Here is a 23,735-nt window from a genome sequence, read left to right as displayed (position 1 = left end):
ACATTACATTTCGTCTGATCTTAGGCCTTGACTTACCTCACTACAGACTTTAATTGGCATGAAATCTCTGTTTTGTCTTGTCATGCAGTCATGACCTTGAGATGTCTCATAAAGAGCAGCTGTTATTAAAGGTCAAACCATTAAGACATGCTCACAACCTCCTGGTGGCTAGACCGTCAAAACAAACAGGTAAAACTTAGTCTGTGATTTTCCATTGTAATGTGAATTCCCACTCCGTGCTTTGTTGATGGTTCGCATACAATATAAAACAGAACCTTTGACGTGTAGGGAACCAACTTCATAAAGCGACTTGAATATTGATATAAGTAGCTTCTTTTCATGAACTAATTATGCTACCTGCAAGTTTGCACATCAGCAACTACTTTTCTTGCTGTGACACAGGGTCTAGAGCAAGTGAACAAATGCTTCTGGAGCTTCCACCTGAATTTTGTTGTATGAAGCTGTTCGGTCTTTATGATGGGCTCATCAATGGTGCAGCTTTGCTGCCATCATTTATGCACAGACTTGAAAGCATTCTCATTGCAAATCAGTTGAGGGGTGTATTATGCACAAGATTTTTGGAAGGATCTCACGTTTCTGCCAATAAGGTGGGTTTTCAAAGTTATAATTACAGTTTAGTTCCCGAAAAGACCATATTGTATTAATAAGCTTGTCTTCTTCCTGTCTTTGGCTTTCAGGTCTTGGAAGCTCTTACAACGGAGAAATGCATGGAACAGTTTTCTTTAGAACGTCTTGAGTTACTTGGAGATTCCTTTTTGAAATATGCCATCAGTTGTCACCTCTTCCTTGCCCATGATAGTGCAGACGAAGGTTTCTTGAGCTCACAACGCAATGACAGAATTTGCAATGCTTCATTGTGTGCCCTTGGCAAGAGTCAAGGTCTCCCTGTATGTTATTGCTGATTATCAATATGGCACTATCAGGATTATGACACTTGCTATTCTGTCCTTTATGCCTTTTATATGTCCTCTTATGATGTGCTTTCAAAGTGATTAGTTTACTTTTAGTAGCTTGAATGAGTTTTAAAAATTCAGAGGTCACATTTAATAATAGAATTATTCTTTAGAAAGGACAATCAGTGTTTGTGAGGTAGGATGTGTAAAGGGATGATAGAACCAGTCACTAAGACACCCTTTTGCTTGATCAATTTTACTTGGGTGGTCTCATCGCATAGGGACGTTGCGCAACTTTGGCTGGTATTATTATGATGAGGATTGTATGCAAGATCACTTCAGATGGATCCTGCTAATGTTCCCTCGTGCATGTTTGGTTGAGACCCGTATCAACAATCCCTTTAGTGCCCATTGGCACTCTCCAATGCATGTCACACTCAAGAAGTAAATATCTAGACCCTTCCATGGTTATTTACACGATTTTGAAAAACGTGTAAGACTGGTAGTGACACTTTTTTTTTTGCTCTCTCGTAGCAAGCTCACCTTGCAGATTTTCCCTCAATGCCCCTCCTCCTTTCCCAGCTAACTGTCACAAGTGTCATCTGTCTTCCTATTCTTTGAAAATCTTACTTGTCCTAACACTTCTCCTTCTTCTTTCACCAACATGGTCACAAAATTGCACCTGAAGTTTTGGTAATTAGCCTCTCCATAATGCAAGAAGACAGCTATCTAGCATCTTACTGCATCCAATCTTCTTTAGTACAATCTATCCTGTTCTGCTATTAATCATTTGCAGACCCTACCAACACTTATTCAGATAAACACATTTTTGTAAAAGAGAAGACATGCATAAAAGCAAACATAGTTGCAAGGTGATCCTCAATGCACTATTGTTGTTCATCTGTTGTTTGTATGCTTGAATGTTGCACTACAGGGCACAACAGAGCATGCACGTTCAAATTGCAAGAACATAAGCAAGCATCAGGGGTGGCATGAAATACTTATGCTTCAGAACACACCTGCATGTGAAATATATTACAGAAATTTTTTGTAGTTACATCCTACTATCAGTATTTTTCTTGTTTAGGGAAACAGCCCGGCTTATTTTACAGTCCAGTTGAATAGAGATAATATTGACTCCAAAATGGTTTTTTTTGGCAGGGTTATATTCGTGATACTTTCTTTCGTCCTGAGCACTGGATAGCACCTTTCCATCCAAGTAAGGTCATTTGTGATGAAAGCAACATTATGGACATGCATGGGGAATCCAGTGAAAGTAAGGAAGAGGGTAAATTTTGTATTGTATGCAACAAAAGGCATCGGTGGATTCAGAGGAAAACAGTTGCAGATGTTGTTGAAGCATTTATTGGTGCTTACCTAGTTGATGGTGGTCAAAGTGCTGCTTCGGCATTTATGAGAAGTATTGGATTTGAAGTAACTGTAAACCATGCCCTTCTCTCAAACATATGTTCTAGCAGTGAGAATAGCTTATCCCTCACCACAAGATTCAATGTTGAAGCTGTTGAAAAGCTGCTAAGCTACACATTCAGGCACAAAGGGCTGCTTATTGAAGCATTTACGCATGCTTCCTCCAATAAACACCTTGGTAGATGTTATCAGGTTGATGACGTATCTTTTACTATGTACAGTTTGTCATGTTGGACGTTTTTCCTTGAATGCTTTTTGTGGGTTTCGGATGAGTTGAGATAATTTAATGACATGTCAACCTTCTATGCAGCGTTTGGAATTTCTAGGCGATTCAGTTCTGGACTATTTGATTACCCGGTATCTTTATGAAAAATTCAGTGATTTGAAGCCCGGAAAGCTTACTGACTTGCGATCTGCAACTGTGAACAATGAAAATTTTGCCAGAGTAGCTGTCCAACACAAATTCTATGTCCATCTCATCCAAAATTCCATAGATCTTTCTCAACACATAAACAAGTTTGTCAGTTATATCTGTGATTCTTCAACCTCCAAGAACGACTTCCATGGTGATTGGAATGGAGACAAGTGTCCAAAGGTCAGAAACTCCACTCATCAAAGAGTTTTCTAGTTTGCCTATTTATGTATCTTAGACTCTTAAAGATGACAAACGTGAACATTTCTTTCACCATGCCAAAGGTGCATTGATGGCTTATGAATGTTGTAATTTTGAGAGACGTGACATCTCAATCAAACAACAATTGTTTTGAGTAGGTTGGATAAATAGAACTCATAAGTAGAATTCCTAATTGGGTACTATGTGTCCACCCCGCTCTCATCTAATCTTCTGGATGACTCTAGGGCCAATTTCAGTAGTCTCCAGTGGGGTAGGTCCCAAACTCTATGATTGAATGTCAATGTCTGGAAGATGGCATCAGTCTGTAGTGGTATCATTGCGAACTCTGCCTGTACTATCTCGTGAGGAAGTGAGGGCTTGCTCTGAATCATCCTAGATCCCATGGTCACCTGTAGCCATTCAAATCTCCTCCACTTTGTTGTCGGTAGATCACAACCCCAGAAGGGTGCTGCATACATGGCAGTTGGTCGCACTAGTGTGTCGAAGAGCTAGCACTTCGGCGGTGGGTCCTGAAAGTGTGCTTGGAAGCACTATCTCTCCAATCGTGCCAAAGCACCCCACCATCGTGTGAGTCGTGCTTGGGCTGCATGTGTCATAGTGAAATGGGGTCCTATGAAGACTGCTATCGAATATGTGTACGACTGCACTATCTCCAGTGGCTCATCTCGATAGGTGAAACTGAGTCGACGAAGCATTGCATATGAGGTGTTGAAGACCATAACCTTTTTCTTCCCAAGGTTGATTGTCAAGTCTCTCTCTCTAGAAAACACCTCTAGGGCCTCCAAATATCTCTACAACCCCTCCGCTGAGGATGAGATAAGGACTATGTCATCAGCATATCATAAGATCGGCCAATGGTGATCTTTCGCCTCCTAGGCGGTCTATGAAAGAAGTGATCTCATCAATGTAGAGCCCAAAAAGGGTCGGTGAGAGGAGACAACCTACTTCACTCCGATCATACTCTCGACCCAATCCGATAGACCACCTGGGACACGAACTCCACTGACTCGCTCATCACTCCCCATATCAGTGTCTGTGGGATTTGCATCTCCTGTAGTCTCCTGATAATGCGTGATCGTGGTACAATGTCAAATGCCTTCCGAAAGTCTACAAAGCATGCGTAGACCTTCTCGTGTCTAGATCTCGCCTCCTCAATGATAGCCCTCAGAGTGAAGATGTGATCTAGGGTAGAATGCTATCTCCGGAATCTTGCCTATCCTAGTGCCCGTTGCCCCTGAGGCTTTGGATGACTGTTGAGCTCCCTCTCTAGAACTGATCCATAAATCTTGGCCAGCATATGGTCAATCATGTACGATAATTCCCAGTCTCCATAGGGTCTCCAGCTTTGTGTACCAGCACGATAGTGGTGGTGCTCCATGCAGGTGGGAATCCGTGACACAGCTTGGCTGAACATCTATGCTAGAACCTGAGCCAAGATCTCATGTCCATGTGCAAAGTGCTCAGTCTGTAGGCCCTTATGGTCCTGCGCTCTCCGATTGTGTAATCAACGAAGTGCAGCTCGTACGTTCTGTGTGGTGAACAATTGACAAGTGGTGGGGCTGGGCATAGAGGACATATCTGGTCATCATAGAGGGAAAGAGTTACTCGAGGACAATCAAAAGCAGCATTAGGATTGCATAGGGATGAGGATCTATCCTTCAAGCCACAGTGGGAGAAGATGCCGAGTCAGTAGTTTTACTCTCTAGTATTAAGTACTTTGAGTTGGCCGTGATATGAGATACGATGATATGGTGGCTATGCTTATTGATAAGGACCACCGTGCTCAAAGAAAGATGGAGCTTGACTAGGACTTGAGAAGGTATACTTCTTAAAGAACAAATCAAGAAAGACAGGCAAGCCACTAAAATGTACCTACTGCAATAACCTCGGACACACCGAGGACAAATGCTTCAAGAAGATGGCTAAAGAACAATCAAAGGAGCATGCAAACCCAGTTGCACAGGAGACTGATGAAGATGAAGATGAAGATGAAGCTGGATCCTTTACTGACCTAAGGAGAAGGCCTTTACTACGATTGTCTCTGATCTATCTCTACATGAGGAGATAGATGATGATTGGGCTTTCTAGAGTCACATGTGTGTGTCAAGTACTCTACCTTGGGTAGTCCCCCAGAAATGATTGTAATAAATTGTGCGCCTTGTTTTTAAAAAAACTTTTTCGTGTATCCAAGTTAGGAGACATAGGGGTGTTATCGTGGCTTTCCTCGCCGAGTTAGTGCATTTCCCTAAAGATATGAACTGGTCGTGCATCCATGCGTCAACATGAACTTGTTCATGTTGAATTAATCCATGAGAGTGCTTGGTTAAGCCTCTGAGTCATGGTCATACTTTAGGCTCTAAGTTGGCATGGGATGCACAGTGTGGATGTTGTCATTCTCTCTCACCCTAGCTTTGAAGGGGGGTTTGTTGTAAATATCAAAGACCTAGTGTGAGTCCTAGAGTCCTAGTGTATCCTATAGTTGTGGTGTGAAGTGTCCTACACTCCACTTGCCCTTTGGGTAGTAGTAGGGTCACTTGACCTTTTGGAGGTGAGATAGGATTAGATTAGATTCTATGTGCGACATCATCAGTGACGTCAATGTGTGGAAGAGAAGGCTGCCCTTGCTACAAAAGGAGGCTCTTGTACTTGCTTCATTGACAAATCTATCATATCATCTTGTGCTTCTATCATGTGTCCATGCTTGGCTTTCTCTTCCCATCACCATGTTTTCTAACACTTTAAAAGGTGCAAGTCATTTGTAAGCTTGAAGTCCTTATGTTGAAATGAAAATTTACTTTAACTTATATTCAATCTCAAATTATTTCATGCTTTGAATCCCAAGTATGTTCTACTCGTAGACTAGGGCAAGCAATGGAAGCATAAGAGGTGAAGCAATGAAGACAAAAATGAGCTGCTGTAATGAATTGCTGCAATAGAGAAATGAGTACAAAGTACACCCTATATGATGAAACCCTAGGACAAGTGTCATAGTGGTACTAACTAGTATATGTACTAACTATACCAAGTGTCCTAACTACCCCTAACTAGGCACATATGGATAGTCCATAGAATGGCCTATAGACCCCCCTCCATGGTATGGGCTGAAGTATCTTGGACACATCTCAGAATACTTGGAAGAACTAATGTCATGTTGCACATGTTCCTCCTGTAAGGATATACAACCTATGACTGTACAAAGTGTAAGAAATCCTAGATTTACTATATTTAGAAATGTGCTAAGGAACAGAAAGGAGATTGAAATAGCAGAGAACAAGGAATAATTGTATTGCTTGAGTGTCTGTAGTATCTGTAGTGTGTGTCATCCATATAGTTGGGCCTCTCTTATATAGAGAGTGAAGAGTCACACATGAAAAGGTGTGTACTCCAAAGTGTATGTGCATGAAGAGGTGTGTACCCCTTGTGAAGGGTGTGACCCTTGATGAGAGGGTACATGACAATAGAAGTGTCTCTTCAATAGAATGTCTCTTGTGAAGGGTTGTGCCTCATAGGAAGTGTCCCGTCGAAAGGGCATACCCTTCCACAAGTGTCCATTCATCAAACCATCCATAAGTCTAGATATAGAGAAAGGGATACGTCACAGATTGTGACATCCCCTCCCACTCAAAATAAGACACTGGTGGAGATAATGAACTGATGTAGAAAATATCACTGTAAATTCTGAAAATACTGTTGTAAAATGTCAGGGTATTGATGTAAGTCTTCATCAGATTACCAAGTAGCGTCGAAGTCGTCCAGATCTCGTCAAAGAACAAGGAATTCCGTGATAAGTCGATGTCGAGTCTCTCGCTATCGATGGTCCAGAATACGCTCAGGAATAAGGAGAACATAATCGTCTTCAATTTCTGGGACATAATCACCTGCAGGAGGAACTGCTTCATCGCTTGGAATGTACGTCTTTAGCCAAGAAATATGAAATGTCGGATGGATTTTACCCCATGATGGTGGTAATTCCAATTTGTAACTTAAAGGTGAATTTTTCTTGACGATCCAGAAAGGTCCATAGTATCTTGGTCGCAACTTAGGAAACACAGACTTAACCGTCTTATAGCGATGTGGGGCTACAAATAATAGCATCATGTCACCAATGTCAAATTCCAGGTGACGTCTATGTTTGTTGGCAGACCGTTGATACCGCTCTTGCGCTTTTCGCATATGATCCCTGACTTGGAGTAGAATGTCTTGCATTTCTTGGACCAGTTGATCATCTAGGGCCACTCGATGTTGAAGTACAAAATTCGTTGGTACAATCGGAGTGTGTCCATAAGCTGCTTGGAATGGAGTCATGCTGATGGTACTATGGAAAGAGTTATTATAAGCAAACTCAAGGAGTGGTAGATACTCTTCCCAAGCTGCTAGCCATGACTGAATATAATGTCGAAGCATTTCTTCCAGAACTTGGTTGACTCTTTCAGTCTGGCCATCTGATTCTGGGTGGACTAAACAGTAGAGTTGTACCCAAAGATTCGAACAGTGAAATCCAAAAGTGACTGGTAAACTTAGGATCTCTGTCGGATATGATATTCTTGGGCAATCCATGGTGTCGGAAGATGTGTTGTATGAAGAGTTTGGCTATGTCCGGAGCCTGTGCACTGCTTTTGCAAGCAACAAAGTGTGCCATTTTGGACAATCGATCAACAATTACCATAATCTGAGTATTACCTCTGGAGGATCGTGGTAGTGTTGTAATGAAATCCATGGAAATACTTTCCCACCTTTCAATTGGAACTGGAAGAGGTTGAAGAAGTCCTGCTGGAAGTCATCGGCTTGCTTTCATTTGTTGACAAGATAAGCAAGATGTAACCATTTTGATGACGTCGCTTTTCATCTGAGGCCAGTAGTATGTTGCACTGAGTAACTTATAAGTCTTGTTGATGCCTGGATGGGCAGCATAAGGAACTAGATGATGCTCTCTTAACAAAAGATGTCGAACATCCTTGTCATGTGGTACACAGACGCGATCTTGATAATACAGAAGGTTGTCCGTATAAGAATAGGATGAGAAAATCTTATGTTCAGAAGTCGAAGGTTGATCTTTTGAAAGAATTTGTACTGCTGAATGTTTATCATTGAAATACTTCCCTTTGAATGAATTCGGAACATCCACAGATAATGTAGAGATTACCATAGCTGATGCTAGAGTTAACCTGCTGAGAGCATCTGTAACTACATTGCGTAGTCCTGGAATGTACGCAATGGTCATGTGAAAATTGGCCAGAAACTCAACCCAGCGTGCTTGTCGAGCGTTCATGACTGGCTGAGTAAAGATATACTTTAGAGAGTGATGGTCTGTCTTAACCATCGAGTCGGCTCCCATGAGATAATGTTTCCAAGAGCGATAAGCATGTACAACGGCAAGAAACTCCTTATCATAAATCGGGTATCGGGTTTGGATATCAGAATGTTTATGGCTGTCAAAAGCAATAACTCTGCCTTCTTGCATCAAGACTGTTCTTGTAGCGATGTCGGAAGCATCGGTCATGACCTCAAATGGAAGGTTTGGGTCAGCAATAGCCATAACGGGTGTGGTAGTGAGTGCTTGCTTGAGTTGTTGGAAACTATACTCTGTTTCGGGAAGCCATTGAAAAATTGCTGTGCTTTTTTGCCACATTGTTGAGGCTAGGGATAGAGTACTTTCTCTCCCACCTGTTGTATGATTTGTTTTGAATGGAATATATCACTCTTTTATTTAAAAATTACTGTGCTTTTCAATAATTCGGACATAGGAGCTGTGATTTCGGAAAACTGATAGACCTTTGTATGGTAGAAGTTTGCCAATCCAAGAAAAGAGCGGACATCATGAATATTCTTAGGAGTAGACCAGTTTTGGATTACCTCAACCTTCTTGGGATCCACAGAGATGCCTTGAGCTGAAATAACATGTCCCAAATATTCGAGTTGGGTCTTGAAGAACTCACTCTTCTCAATGTTGATGTAGAGAGAATTTGCGCAGAGAACTTCAAAAACTTAGTGAAGATGTTGTTTGTGCTCATGTAGGGATTTGCTGAAAACGAGGATGTCATCGAGGTAAACGATGACGAACTTATCGAGGAAAGGCCTGAAGATGTCGTTCATTAGTATCATGAATGTGGCTGGGGCATTGTTTAACCCAAAAGGCATGACCAAACATTCATAGTGTCCATACTTTGTTCGAAAAGCTGTCTTGTACTCATCGCCTTCTCGTATGCGAATTTGATGATAACCTGAACGAAGATCAATCTTTGAGAATTGTGTTGCGTGTAGAAGTTGATCGAAGAGGTCATCGATGCGAGGCAATGGATACTTGTTTTTTATAGTGAGCTTGTTGAGGGCTCAGTAGTCGACGCAGAGGCGCATTGACTTATTCTTTTTTTCCACAAGTAGTACAGGAGATCCGAAATGGCTGCGACAGTAGTCGATGCAGAGGCGCATTGACTTATTCTTTTTTTCCACAAGTAGTACAGGAGATCCGAAAGGGCTGCGACTGGGCCGAATGTGACCTTTGTCGAGTAGTTCGGTCACATGTCTTTGTATTTCTTCATTTTGATTTTCGACGGTGGATTACTGCCGGGAATTAGTTCGATTGGGTGATCCACTGGTCGTCAAGGTGGTAACTGCTTTGGCAATTCTTGTGAAAAAATATCCAGGTAGGGCTGGAAAAAAGGTTGGTTGAGGTATTTTGGAGAATCCTTTGTTGGTGTCTCCTCTACTGCCATAACCAACAGAAGTGAAGTCTTTACTTGGCGTTTACGAACCCACTTCTTTACTTGTAGGGCAGAGGCAACTGGGGTTGAAGGAGAGTCCCTAGAACCAGTTAGCTCAATAAGTTTTCCCTGGTGGACAAACTGGATAGTATGGCTGCGAAAACTGATTGATGGATCATAGTCGTAGAGCCACTGTTGTCCAAGTATGACATCGTACCGAGAAAGAGGCATGATGTCGAAGTTCAACTTGTCTGTATAATGTTGGATGCGAAAAGACAAGTTTTTGATCCTGGTGTTGCACAAGAAAGTAGTTCCATTTGCGAGTTCAATCTGATAGTCCATGAGACTAGGACTGGTGGTCAACTGAAGTTTGCCGGCCATAGAACTAGCTAGGAAGTTATGAGAGCAGCCACTGTCGATGAGGATAGTGACCGTTGTTCCACGAATCGATCCTTGAACACAAAGTACTTGAGTGGCCAAGAAAGTTCGGGGTTGCTGGCAAGGCTCAGGTGGATGGTATTTGCCATTCGAACAGCTTTGCCTTTCTTGTCTTGTGTTGGGGTAGCATCTTTTGTTTGGGAAGTGCTAGGTTCCATATTGGAATTTTGCTTTGGTCGCTTGGGACAATCGAACCATCTATGGTCGCCTGTACAGATGGTACAAAGTCCTTTTGTGCTGGAGCTGTTCTTCTTGTCAGTGGCTGCACCTTTATGTCGGGGATGTCGGTAATGACTTTGTGAAGAAGAAGAGGCGTGATCCTTGGAGGGGTACTTCTGTTGGAATCCAGCATATGATTTCTGAGACTTGTGGGGATCTTGAGACTATCGCTGACCTTGATTACCCGAGTTTTTTCTAAACCTGGGGTTATCTTGAGGGCAAGCACCTTTGGCCATAGAAGAGTTCTGTGTTCTATTAGCACTCTACTTCCCTGTGTTTTGGAAATCTGTTATGCGCTCTACATAAGCAATAGCGCCAGCTGTGGTGGTGATGTTTGCTTTAAGGACATCAATGCGTAACGAGGGATTTAGGCCTGAGATGAAAGCATGAAGGCGATCATCATCAGTTAACCCATCAATCTCCAGCACCAATGTGGTGAATTGAGAGATGTAGGAAGACAGGGAGCCTGTTTGCTCCAACTGTCGGAGTTTTGAACGTGCTTGGAAGTCTGCATTGGCAGGTATGAACTGCTTACGGAGCACGTGTTCAAAGCGTTCCCAGGTTAACACACTTTTGCCGTCCTTTAAGCGTCTTTGCCACCATAGAAAAGCTGTATCCTTGAGGAGGGAGGTTGCCAAGGCAATCTTTTTGCCTTCAGTGAGGTCAACAGTATCAAAGTACATGCGCAGTTTTGCGAGCCATTGGTCAACTGTTCGGCGATTTCGTTGGCCAGTGTAGGCTTCCAGAAGTTTAATATCAAGTCTTTTAGTTTTGGAAGCCTGCGGTAGAGGGCACGGAGTTCTGTGTTTTCTACCTCTGGTGGTAATGAGTCCACATAGTCGTCTGGTTGCGTCACGTCATCCTCTGTATGTGTGGTACTGTGAGAATCTTGGAGTTGTTGGACTTTCTGGAGCAAGTCGGAGATGCTGTCCTGAAGCTGGGAAATTTGAAGTTGAAGTAGTGTTTCGCCTTGTAAGTTGACTTCAGGGGTCTTTTTTGGACTTGAGTCGCTTATTTTCGGAGAGGCTGCACGCGAGCGTTGTGACATACCTGAGGTCCCCGTGAGAAAAGCACGAACCTGCGCTCTAGTTTATACCATTCCTAGAAGAAGATTTGGGCCGCTCCCTAAGGTTGCTCATGTTGGAGGGGGCAGGAGAAGCAGGATGGAACTAGCCGTGGAAATCTAGTAAAGGAGATTCTGTCTGAGGTAACACTGGTGATGCTGAAATGGGTGTTACTGCTCGTGAAAGTACAGGGGTAGGTTGCAGAGTCCACGGATCTGAGAAGGGATAAGGAGATGCTGCTGGAAGTGGAGGATATCCAGGAGGAGTGCCTTCAGAGTGTAAATACTGTCTTGGGAAAGGTACAACCTATATAGGGGGATATCTGGGAGTTGAAGGAGGTGGAGAGTACCCTGGAGATGCTGAAGCTGAGGGGTAAAAATCTTTCCAAAGATGGACAGCAAACTCGTGAGGAATATTGGGTTCTGGGTATCTTCGTGTCTCGTGGAACACAACTAATTAACCGATGGGGAGTCTAGGGTAAGACCTAAGGTATGGGGCTGGGTTTTCCTTTTTAGCCCCTCTAGGTACCCTTTTATATAGGATGCTTGGTGCCAAAAGGTGTGCCTATTCGAAGGGGTGTGACCCTTGGAATAGGTGTACCTTTTCATGAAGGGGTCTCCCCCTGTTTTTAAAAGGGGTGTCCCCACACGAAGAGGTGTCCTTTTCTCCACGATGGGGTGTGTCCCTTGGGTAAGGAGTCAAAACTCTTCATCAAAAGGTGTGTCCGATGGTGGAAAACGTGCGTCCCTTGGTCTTGGGACAGCCCAAGCACTTGAAAAGACACAATTTTTGTCGTGTCCATTCACATCAACTCGTGATGTGTGGGAGATGGAGAGGCCATTGATGACTTTAGGCAGGGTTGGCGCTAAAAATTTTTATGCTCATTCTCTCCATCTCTTCCATGCACAATGTGCACGGATGTCCTTCTAGCGGAAAGAAATGTATCAGTTAGGCGCTAGAAGGTGGGGGGCATTTCCTACAGGCAGGAGCGAAATTTGCTCTGATACCACTATAAGAAATCCTAGATTTACTATATTTAGAAATGTGCTAAGGAACAAAAAGGATATTGAAATAGCAGAGAACAAGGAATAATTGTATTGCTTGAGTGTCTGTAGTATCTGTAGTGTGTGTCATCCATACACTTGGGCCTCTGTTATATAGAGAGTGAAGAGTCACACATGAAAAGGTGTGTACTCCAAAGTGTATGTGCATGAAGAGGTGTGTACCCCTTGTGAAGGGTGTGACCCTTGATGAGAGGGTACATTACAATAGAAGTGTCTCTTTAATAGAATGTCTCTTGTGAAGGGTTGTGCCTCATAGGAAGTGTCCTGTCGAAAGTGCATACCCTTCCACAAGTGTCCATTCATCAAACCATCCATAAGTCTAGATATAGAGAAAGGAATACGTCATAGATTGTGACACAAAGCATAACATATCAAGTCACAAAAGGTAGTAAGTTCAAAGCTTGCCGGAAAGCTTCAAACTTAGGTTGAGGAGGAGCCTTCGTAAAAATCTCTGCCAAGTTGTCTTCAGTGGGAATATAAGACGACTGAATATCAATCTCTCTTTGACATAGTGATAGTGAACCTCAATATGCTTTGTGCAGGCATGGAAAACTGGATTCCGTGCAACAGCCAAAGCACTCTGACTATCAGTGAAGATGATGGTAGGAGTAGTGTGACATACTTGAAGATCTACAAGTAACGTCCAGAGTCCATTGTAGCTATAAAAGCTGCTTTGTACTCAGTCTCATACCTAGAAGTAGCAATTGTAGTCTGCTTCTTGCTGAACCAAGAGATGCATGAAGTACCAAGCATGAAACAGTTGCCACTATGTGACACACATGTGTCGGAACAGCCAGCCCAATTACTATCAATGAATCCATGCACGACAAGTGAAGAATTGGTCTAATAGAGAAGGCCCAAATGCTGAGGTACTTGAAGACACGCTTCACAGCCTGCCAATGGTGTGTAGAGGGGCTGTGCATATATCTTCTCAACTGTGAGACAGCATACTAAAGATTAGGTCTGGTATGGCATAAAAAATTAAACAACCAACTGCCTACTGATAGAGAGTGACATCACATGCACCACTGCCAATCCTCATATGAGAAGTGAAAACTAGGCTCAAATGGTGTGGATACTGGCTTGCAATCCTCAAACTGAAAACGCTGCGAAAAGTCATCCACATAGAGTACTAAAATCAACAAATCTGCACCCCTCTTACGGATGTAAAGGGTAGCCTCTGTAGGGATATTCTAAAAGCCAAGACTTAACAAATGAGCATGTATCTTGGAAGACCAAGCCCAAGGTGCCTGTTTCAATCCATAGAGGGCTTTCTTTAACTGGCATACTTTCCTTTCAGAACCTACAACCTCAAAGCCAGAAGGCTGGTCAACATAGACTTCCTCTTGCAAGTGCCCTGAAGAAAAGTTGTCTTAATATCAAGCTAATGTACCTCCCAATGACACATTACGAACTGATTTCTGCCTGCTTGTCGTCAAATCACGGGCATGGGCACTTGGTTTCTCGTTGGTTGCAAGTTTCTAGATAGATCTAATTTCGTAAAAGCTCATGCTTGCTTATTCCCAACGAGCCCCAAAACTCCCTAGATGAATCTATTATGCCACATGTCATAAATGTAGGGTCCTTCCTTAATGCATTATTTACCCCTCTCTTGGGATATCTTTAAAACATTTGCCCCTAGGTACATTTAATGCATTAAAGTCCCTTAGCCTTAGATCCACCTAGTCTAGTGCCATGTCACCCACACCAAGGACCTTGACCTTTATTCCTTTTTGATCATTTACATAAAGCCCAAACAAATATAATACAAATATTGATCCTTTAAAGGAAAATGTCGACTGACCCTTCTGAAGTCATGTTACCTCGACTAGAGCGTAACACCCAATGAAAGTGGGCAGAAAAGGCAATAACAATCCTGATAGTAGTGATCTTGAAAGTGGGGGCAAAAGTCTCCTCAAAGTCAATGCCTTGTTTTTGTGCGTAGCCCTTAGCAACAAGACGGGCTTTGTAACGGTCCACTGAACCATCAGCTTTCCTTTTAATCTTGTATACCACTTAGTCCCAATGGCATTCTTGCCAGGAGTCAAGTTACACAACTTCCAAGTGTTATTCTCATGGATGGAATCCAATTCAGCTTGCATGGCTTGCAACCAACATTCATTTTCAAAGGCACCCTTATGGCATAATGGCTCTTCGTTGCATGCTGCAGAAACAGCCAAATTAGCATGTTCTTTCCTAACAATTGCTCTAGTACGAGCTGGTAGAGGAGCATCTTGGTTGTTGTCTTTTAGAGTGTCAAGGAGCCAACATGGAAGCCTTTTGGGCTCCTGAATTTCAGCTGTCTCTTGGTCAATGGCCCTATGCACATTATCTTGATCAATCTGAGGCATATCAGACTGTAAATCATGCTGATTTTCAGACTGCACATGTGGCTGTAAATGACCATTAGAAGGAGGAGGAACCTCAGATGTGACATCATCATGGGAGTTTGACGGAAACAAAGGCATCAAGCTATCAAAGATAGCTGTGGCATCAACAGTGGGCTGTTTTTGACAGTCCAACAAAGGCATAGATGATGACTCATAAAAAACAACATCCCTATTGATGACAAAAACCTTGCCCGTGCGGGGCTGGTAGAGCTTGTAACCCTTGCTTTCTACCCAATAAAAATACATTTGACAGCTTAATCATCCAACTTTGTTCGTGTATGAGAAGGCACATGTGCATATGCCAAGCAACCAAAAATCCTCATTTGAGAAATCGTGGGCTTATGACCTATTCAAGCCTCGTAAGGTATAATGGTTTTCAAAGCCTTTGTGGGACATTTGTTCAAAATATAGTTTGCATAATAACGGCATCCAACCACAATTTGCTAGGCAAGTGCTTGCCTTTTAACATACACCTGGGCATCTCCATGACTGATTTATTCTTTCTCTCAGCCTCGGGATTCTACTAAGGAGTATAAGGCACAGTGCATTGATGATGTATGCCACGTGAGGCCAAAAAATCAGCAAATTCCTTTGACATCACCCCCCTATCTGTATTTATGTGGGCAATTTTCAGCCCGCTTTCGTTCTCTACCAAGGCAATGAAATGTCTGAAACATGCAAAAACTTCATATTTGGATTTCAAGCAAAAATCCAAGTATATCCGGTAAAGTCATCAATGAAGGTGACACAATAGTAAAATCCCCCAATAGCTGCAACCGGCATGGGACCACAAACATCACTGTAAATCAAATACAACTTGCAAGATGCACCAACTCTCCCATCCTTGGGAAATGCAAAGCGGTACATTTTTCCAAGCAAACATGCTTTACAGACATACTTTGAAGGCATATGCATCTTAGGAAGATCAATAACCATATCTCCTTTATGTAACTTCACCAAAGCCCCAAAGTTGAGGTGTCCAAACCTCTCATGCCTGCCATGGTAGAAGCATTAACAACAAAAGCATCTGCATCTGCTAGTCTAGCATCATCCAAGCATCTGTCATGTACATCAAGTCGCACACCTAACACCATCAAAGAGAACTTTGTCCTCAGACAGAAACATCCCAAACAAAATTATCCTTATTGCCAGCCATAGTGCAAAAATGCAAGCCAAAGGCACCAACTGACAATGCACATTGGATTTCAATCTCCCAAATCCAAAAAGCAGTATACTGCACACACTTCAAAGCTTTTCACTGCAAATGTGTTGCTGTCACAGGTGTACTTGCTGCAAAAAGACTTCCAAAAGGCAACACGAGGCCTTCCAAGGCAACATGGGACCTTTACACAATGCCAAGCAATAGAAGAAAGGACTGTTTTGCTGGAAATGAAAGGAATCAATGCAGTAGGAGCTTACCACATGATGTAGACCAAAATTACATCAAGAAGATGGCTCCAAACTCAAGCACAAGTAGTCACCTTCATAGGAGAGGTGAAATGGACAGCAAATGGCAATGAAGGGTGCCAAAAGAAGCTGGAAAATGAATTACAGCAAAGGTATATGCTCCACGATTGTCAAGAGGTTGTGTGGAGGCTCCCACAAGCAAAGGCCAGCAGGAGAAGACCTCAAAATGGGAGCAGCAGCAACTTGAGGAGATAATCTCGTAGCCAAAGGAACAGAAAATGAGAGCAAAAAGGCTCAAGAAGGTCTCTAAAAGGCTTCAAAACACCAAGTCGGCTGGTGTAGAGGTCCCCAAATTCAAAGAGAAGCTCCAAAATGACAATCGGCTCCTTCAGGTGCTCCAGAATGCTGCAACAGATCCCGGGAGGTGCTCCATATAGATCTGTACTGGAGCAACATGTCCATACAGAAAGGCAGCTGCCTTAAATGCTTCATACATGCCTTAAATGTGTCGTACAGGTCACATGTGTGGTCGGCGGCTGTCCGTACAGCAGTAGCAGGGCATTAAATGCTTCGAAATGTGAACCAAGGCCTCAATGAAGCACATATGACAGGTGGCTATGCAGCAGCAGCCCCGAAATGCAACTTTCCCGCGACAAAAATGCTTGTAGAAGCCCTAAATGCCTACACATGTGAAAGACGCCTAGGGATATGAGCTGAGCAGCAGGTAAATGGGCCATACAGGCTGCCAAACAGCTCCAAATGCGAGCTCTTGAGCTAGGGGAGGCTGCCAATGGCTGAGGGGAAAGGTCCCGGACCTGCTCCGGTATCACTATAGACTAGGGCAAGCAATGGACGCCTAAGGGGTGAAGCAATGAAGACAAAAACGAGCTGCTGTAATGAATTACTACAGTAGAGAAATGAGTACAAAGTACACCCTATATGATGAAACCTTAGGATAGGGTGTCCTAGTGGTACTAACTGATCGTGCCAAGTGTCCTAACTGCCCCTAACTAGGCCTACAAGGCACATACCAAGGAATGAGATGGCACCTATGGATAGCCCATAGAATGGCCTACACTAATTAGTGTTTATTTGAAAGCTGAACAAAACATGAATGTTCACTACCCTCGGTATTGAAAACTGCATGTCCGAATGGAATCTCTGATATGTGCATCTTCATGATGGCTTGATAAGTACATTGCATTGATGCATGTATGAATCCTGCATGGCATTCGCAGGTTTTTATCATACTTAATAGAAGTCTCTTTCATGAAAAAAAAAGGCAGCAATATATGCCGTCTGACTCTTCGTGTGCAGGTACTTGGTGATCTTGTCGAGTCACTCGCAGGGGCTGTATTTCTGGATACAGGGTTTGATCTGGAAGTTGTTTGGAAGGTTTTTCAGCCCATTCTACAACCTATAGTTACTATCAAAAGCTCGCAACTTCATCCTGTGCGTGAGCTACAGGAAATATGTCAAAGGAACCACTTCAATTTGACACATTTGCTGTCGCGTCAAGATAGCTTGGGGTCAGAATTCAAATTCGAGATCCAAGTAAAGGATAAGGTTATTGCAGGAGCTGCAGCAGCAAAAGATAAGAAGTCTGCGAAAAGACAAGCCGCCCATAATACTCTGAGCCAACTGAAGGTATCATTTGTGTGATCTTGCAACCATCTGATATGTTTGTTGCTCAAATATACTGCCACAATCATGCTGTGGTTTAAGCTCTGTATATGTATTTGACATTCATTATAAGCTTGGCAGTTTTGGAGAGAGATCATTCACACTTTTCAACTGCTTTGTTGATATAAGGGAAGCTATTCAGCCTAGACCCCCATGGTCAGTTCAACTATGGTTTTAGGCTAGTTAGGGACATAACAATTAGACTGTAGGGTGGGACACCTTTGCTTTCATTAATGTGGCCTATTGTGAGGGAGGATAAATTTTATTTAACCGTGTTCTCATACGTACTTTACATATATAAATGAAAGCATCCATCCACATACATCTTACATACATACAGAAATTTATAGGTACATACATATGTGCACATATGCATATATAGATACATGCATTTATGCATGCATGGATTATTGCACACTCATGCATGCATACATACCGGCATCTATCATCCACGTGCATTTATGAATGGATGAATGGATGCATGCACGCAATGATCCTTATCAATAGCAGTGCTGTGAATTTCAAAGTTTTTCATGATCTTCCCGTACAGGAATTGGGTTATGTCCACAGTCACAAGAATATTAAGGGATACTTGGACTCATCAAACGATGAAAGCGATCCAGCAGACAAATTTCTGAATATTTCCATGCGAGTGCAGGCACCATCAAAGGAAGATGGCATCTTTGCCGATTCTCTTTGTCCAGCACAAATAAACAATCTGTCCTATTTTCCAGCTGACCCAAAATTTTTAGATGCGTCAAATTCTTCTAATGGTTTGGATACAAAAATCAAGGTCGAACAAGAAAAAGGCAAAATATCATGTTCTTTGGGTGAATTCGACAAAGTCACTGGAGGAATAGAATTGCTGTCATCCGACACTGAATCTCAGATAATAGATGGAGTAACAGCTTGTGCATCACCACTTGACATATCGTCATCAAACCTAATTGCTGTGACATCAAGGAAAATAGGATATTATGAGCAGCCAAGTGTGCAAACCAGTGAATTAGAAATGCTATTACATCAGTTTGCCAATCTATACCCTATGCAGACTATGGTTTGTTCAGGATCAGGTGTTATGGCTTCAGACATCAGAAAGCTCAAGTCTGACAGCAACTTGGAAATTACAGGAGAAAATACCACGATTTCCTCACCCTGCAATATTCAGGTGGCAGATGAAAGGGATTCTACCTTCAGACGACTCAAGCAAGGCAGGCCAGAAAATGACCCTGGTGGAACTTTGGAATTGAAATTTACAGAAATGCCAACCGTGAGTTGCATCAGAGCGCAAGGATGTAGGAGTAAGCTAGTGGAAGACGTCTCAAAGACGCACTCTGTCAACAGGTCATGCTTTACAGACACACCTGCAATAGAGAAATGGTCTCCCAATGAACAATGGGGAATCGATACAAAGATCAACAAGCAAGAAAAGGACAAGGTGAAGTTTTCTTTAGATGGACATCCCTCTGAAATCCCCCCGTCTGACAAAAAAATCACCAGAGATTATGAAGGCAGTGGAGTAGAATTATCATCATGTAAAAGTAAAATAGAACTAACAGATAAAGCGACAGCCTCTGGCTCTTCGTTTGAGACACCATTGCCAACAAAGCTAACAGCTCCAATGTCAAGGAAAGCTGAACATTATGAGCAGGCAAGTGAATTAAGTAGACTGTTACACCAGATCACCAGCCTGCACCCTATGCCTGCTGCTACAGAATCAGTTGCAATTTATTCAGATCTCAGAAAAGTGAAGGCTGACAGCATCTCAGAGATCACAGGAGGAAATTCCATAGTTTCCCATTCTTGTAGCATTGAAGTGCTACACGAAAGGGCCTGTACCTTAAGGAAACCTGAGCAAGACAGATCAGAAAATGTTATTTATGAACCTTTGGAGTTGAGACTCGCAGAAATGCCAATCATGACTGCCATCCAGGAGCAAGGAAATATGAGTAAGTTAGGAGAAGGAAAGGTCATAACCATGCAGCAGTGCATTGACAGGTCATACTTTACGGAGGGACCTACAATACGAAAGTTGTCTTCTGATGAACATCAAGGTAAGACAATGCGGAGGTGACTGCTTAGACATTTGATCAATGTTGCAGTCCCTGGAGCCAAAGCTTCTTTAAATTTTTTTTGTTTTTCCTCCAAAAGATAAGTCTGTGTGTTTGCAAATATCAGGGTTGCATGAAGCGATAAGGTGTATGGTCCCATGCCAATCGATAAGCAAAGCTGACAAGTTGCTTTAAATGCAGCATAATGTGAACCATGTTTCCATTCTGAATTTGACAATATCTGTGCTAGATGTGTCCCTTAGGTCTGTGATTGAGTCACATTTCAGATTTTGAAAAAAAAAATTGTTCTCAATCTGTTACAAAAACACAATGACCTCGTTGCTCACAAGATAAAATTTTCACAAAGATTTGTGCTTGTCAGAACTGTCAGAGTTACACATGTATAGTAGATCTTGCAGATTATTAGTGACTATCCTTGTTTCATTGAAATTTATACTGTGACTACATTATCTTTCTCTTCTAGCTCTAATTTTGTGGGCTATTTCAATTTGTAGTCTTGTATAGCTATTATGTTGTCTGTTTATATCTGCAACTTTCACCCCTTGCAGAGAAACTTGTGAAGAAAGGCTGATAAGGGTCCTAGATTTTGAAATTTTGAAACAAATTAATTTTTACTGCTACAGGAAGTCTATCTCATTTGGAGTGCAGTAAAGGAATGGCAAGGGCACAGCTTTATCAAACGTGTGCAAGGAACAGATGGATGGATCCCATATTTTTGTGCTCCAAGGAAGATGGCATGCCTCATCATAGGATGTAAGAAACATCTTTCAAAAAGAAGATGGAAAACCATTTTAGTGTACTTGCCTGTGATTCAAATGGAATAAATTTCAGTGTGAATAACCACAATTTCAAATGGAATAAATTTTACTGTACATACAGTTGAATCTTCTTATCCTCAAGGTTGCAGTTGTGTGGCAGGTTTACATATACTGTACTTTTGAAGCTTCCTGGCATAGGACAAGTCGAATGTTCTGGTGATCCAAGAAAGGGAAAAAAGTTGGCAATGGATTCTGCAGCGGTGGAATTATTAGGATGGCTGGAATCACAGGGTTACCTGTGATTCCTGTTTAGGGGAAATCTTGAAGTTAGATGACTTGGCCATATTGGCGAAAGGTTGAAGCAAGCATCTAGTTTCCTTGATAGTCACATTGCATGGCTTATAAAAAAAGGCAATGTTTGAGTACTGTGCTTCTATCAATTGTGAGCAGTTTAATAGGAAGACACAGTCCTAACCCAGTAGTGGTTTTTTCTTACAGAATCTGTCCAGATTTCTGGTTGGATCAGACGAGAACTGCAGACCTCCAAGACTGCACGATGAATCCGTCAAAGATGCTTTTTACCATTTAAGGATTCCTGAGCACACCTTGAAAGTTGTGATTTTGTTTACTGCTGCCAGGGAGTAGGGCTTACCGCTGCGGTCGTTATCTGGCTCTTGTGTGCCACTCTCAGGTCTGGCATCATGGGTGCCATTCTTCAATAGTCCCTAGAACCAGGCCGGCTGCAGCAAAAAAAGGGAGGAATGTAGCATTGTCAAGGAGTCTGCCACCACCCCCAGGTCAGACCTTGACTTCGTTATATGAATTCTTTTGCGTCAAAGATGCTTTTTACCATTTAAGGATTCCTGAGCACACCTTGAAAGTTGTGATTTTGTTTACTGCTGCCAGGGAGTAGGGCTTACCGCTGCGGTCGTTATCTGGCTCTTGTGTGCCACTCTCAGGTCTGGCATCATGGGTGCCATTCTTCAATAGTCCCTAGAACCAGGCCGGCTGCAGCAAAAAAAGGGAGGAATGTAGCATTGTCAAGGAGTCTGCCACCACCCCCAGGTCAGACCTTGACTTCGTTATATGAATTCTTTTGCGATGCATGTGACTGGTATCTAGAAAAAAAAATTTTAAAATTTGACAATTGATTATGGATGGCGAAGTGCAATTTATTGAAGATTAATTTGATAGCCTTAGTGGTGTTGTTCCTTGTAGGATTGTAGTTTTCTATCTTTTGATCTAAAGACTCGTGGTATTAGTGTTGGAGTGGACTTTGGAACATTCTTACAACCCAAGAAACTTATTTCAATCTATATATGCTTAGGCTTGTTGAATGTGGACATGTTTGCTTCTAGGTAATCTGACTAGAGAGGGTTTTCTGTCAGGTACTCATGCAGAGTCTGTGCGAAACAAACATCTCCATGGTTGCAGAAGACAATTTATTCAAGCTATCCTTGACCCTTTCCTGAAATTAACAAATGGAATATCCAAGTAAAATCTTCTGGAGGGTCGATGGCATCACAGCTCTGCTTCAAGAATTGCTTGTGTTATATAATTTATCAAAGCCAAACCTATGGTTGAGATTCTAGGGGCTGGCTTTTATGGAAAGATTGGAGGGGGTTCCACAAGTGGCAAGTAGTACAAGTGCTTTAGTGCCAGTTTGCAACAGCTTGTATTGGCCAAAAATTGAGTCTGACTGTTGGAATGATACATGGTAAGGAGAGAGAGATGCTGGTTTTAAGCTGAGCCTTTGATGGTGCAGGAGCAAGGTATTTCACAAGCAATCTACTAAAATTCACAGCTGTGATCAAGAGATTGCTTGATTTTTCAGTGTATTTCTACATGGCAAGAATGGAAGCAAAATGTAAGCTTTGGCAGAGCTAGAAAACTACGATTAGAAAGGCTGATATGGTCAGTTCACAGCAGATCGGTTCGCAAATGTGAGTGTCAATACCTCTTTCGTCAGAATCAAGGCAATTTACATTCTTTAACACAAGTACAAATAAATGGGTCTTCTTGAAAAGAGAACATGCATTGGAGCATCTAGATCCAGAATTTGAGGGTATCATATACTGCCAAACTAGTATTGAAAAATACTTTCAACACAAAGGGCTTGAATGCAAAACAAACTCCAGGCTATGTATTCCTGAGAGAGTTGCCTTGGACGCAAGGACTTAAAAATGGTGGCAAGTTTGTAAATCTCATGAATGAGATGAGGGCCTGTCAGCAGAACCCCATGTTGAATCAAATTTGAGTTTAGTGTTTTGCGGGCTTATTTACAGGAAGGTTTATAAAGCCTTTGCAGTCGGTGGATCTTCCATTCTACAAGCTGTCAATATAAGCCGTGAATACAAACAAGCCCATTGGATGTAATTCTTTTATTTAATTTTTGAAGAAGTAATAAATTATCTTGGGGGAAATTGTGGTTTGTGGTTTTCTAGTGAACATGTGTACTGGAAAGTGTTAAACTTATGAGTAAGGTGATAGTTTCTGTTAGTACTGGTAAGATATTTTACTGTCAGAAACAATGGTCTGTGCTTTGCTAACTATAACGGATGGGTTGAACATTTTCCCAGGGCGAGCACGGATCATGGTTTTTGAAAACATGCCACTAAAATCATGCTAGAAAAGTCAGCGAACTCTGTGACGTCTTTGGGATTTTTTTAATGAAACGTGGCGAAATTAAAAATTGAACGAGTTTTGGATGGAGTTTTCCTGAGTACAGTGGCACTCCTTCGCTGCTGTTCATGTTGCTACAGTGGGAAACAATCCATTCGAAGATGGCGACGCTATGAAAACAATCAAGGCGTAGTTCACCGGTGTACTGAGATGCGTGAACTGGGAGTTGACCTCTGCTATCTTATGGACATTTAAGCCTATGGTAAACTTCTAGAAAGGAGGTTTCATGTAGATTATATAAGGGGTCACTTCATTTTGTGCAAGTATGTCATTTTTGCTCC

The 23,735-nt window shown here is 42.2% G+C and overlaps 1 protein-coding gene across 1 annotated transcript in view; it reads left to right on the top strand.

Moving 5' to 3' along the window:
* Nucleotides 1–21,177, top strand: part of LOC147895860 (endoribonuclease Dicer homolog 4-like) — a 92,491-nt gene extending 71,314 nt beyond the window's left edge. The window contains exons 17-25 of the mRNA XM_087382432.1: nucleotides 89–189; nucleotides 403–608; nucleotides 699–908; nucleotides 2,076–2,534; nucleotides 2,653–2,937; nucleotides 17,577–17,906; nucleotides 18,493–19,996; nucleotides 20,638–20,767; nucleotides 20,933–21,177. Of these exons, the coding sequence (XP_087238558.1) occupies nucleotides 89–189; nucleotides 403–608; nucleotides 699–908; nucleotides 2,076–2,534; nucleotides 2,653–2,937; nucleotides 17,577–17,906; nucleotides 18,493–19,996; nucleotides 20,638–20,767; nucleotides 20,933–21,074 (3,367 nt within the window). The 3' untranslated portion in view covers nucleotides 21,075–21,177. The remainder of the gene's footprint in view (nucleotides 1–88; nucleotides 190–402; nucleotides 609–698; nucleotides 909–2,075; nucleotides 2,535–2,652; nucleotides 2,938–17,576; nucleotides 17,907–18,492; nucleotides 19,997–20,637; nucleotides 20,768–20,932) is intronic.
* Nucleotides 21,178–23,735: the final 2,558 nt, after the last annotated feature.

The sequence above is a fragment of the Dipteris shenzhenensis genome, chromosome 12 (genome assembly GCF_047967505.1).
Source record: "Dipteris shenzhenensis isolate YYH24624 ecotype China chromosome 12, Dip_SZ_1.0, whole genome shotgun sequence".
Classification (NCBI taxonomy): Eukaryota; Viridiplantae; Streptophyta; class Polypodiopsida; order Gleicheniales; family Dipteridaceae; genus Dipteris; species Dipteris shenzhenensis.
Note: the sequence above shows the minus strand (reverse complement) of the source record. Positions and strands in the feature narration are given on the sequence as shown.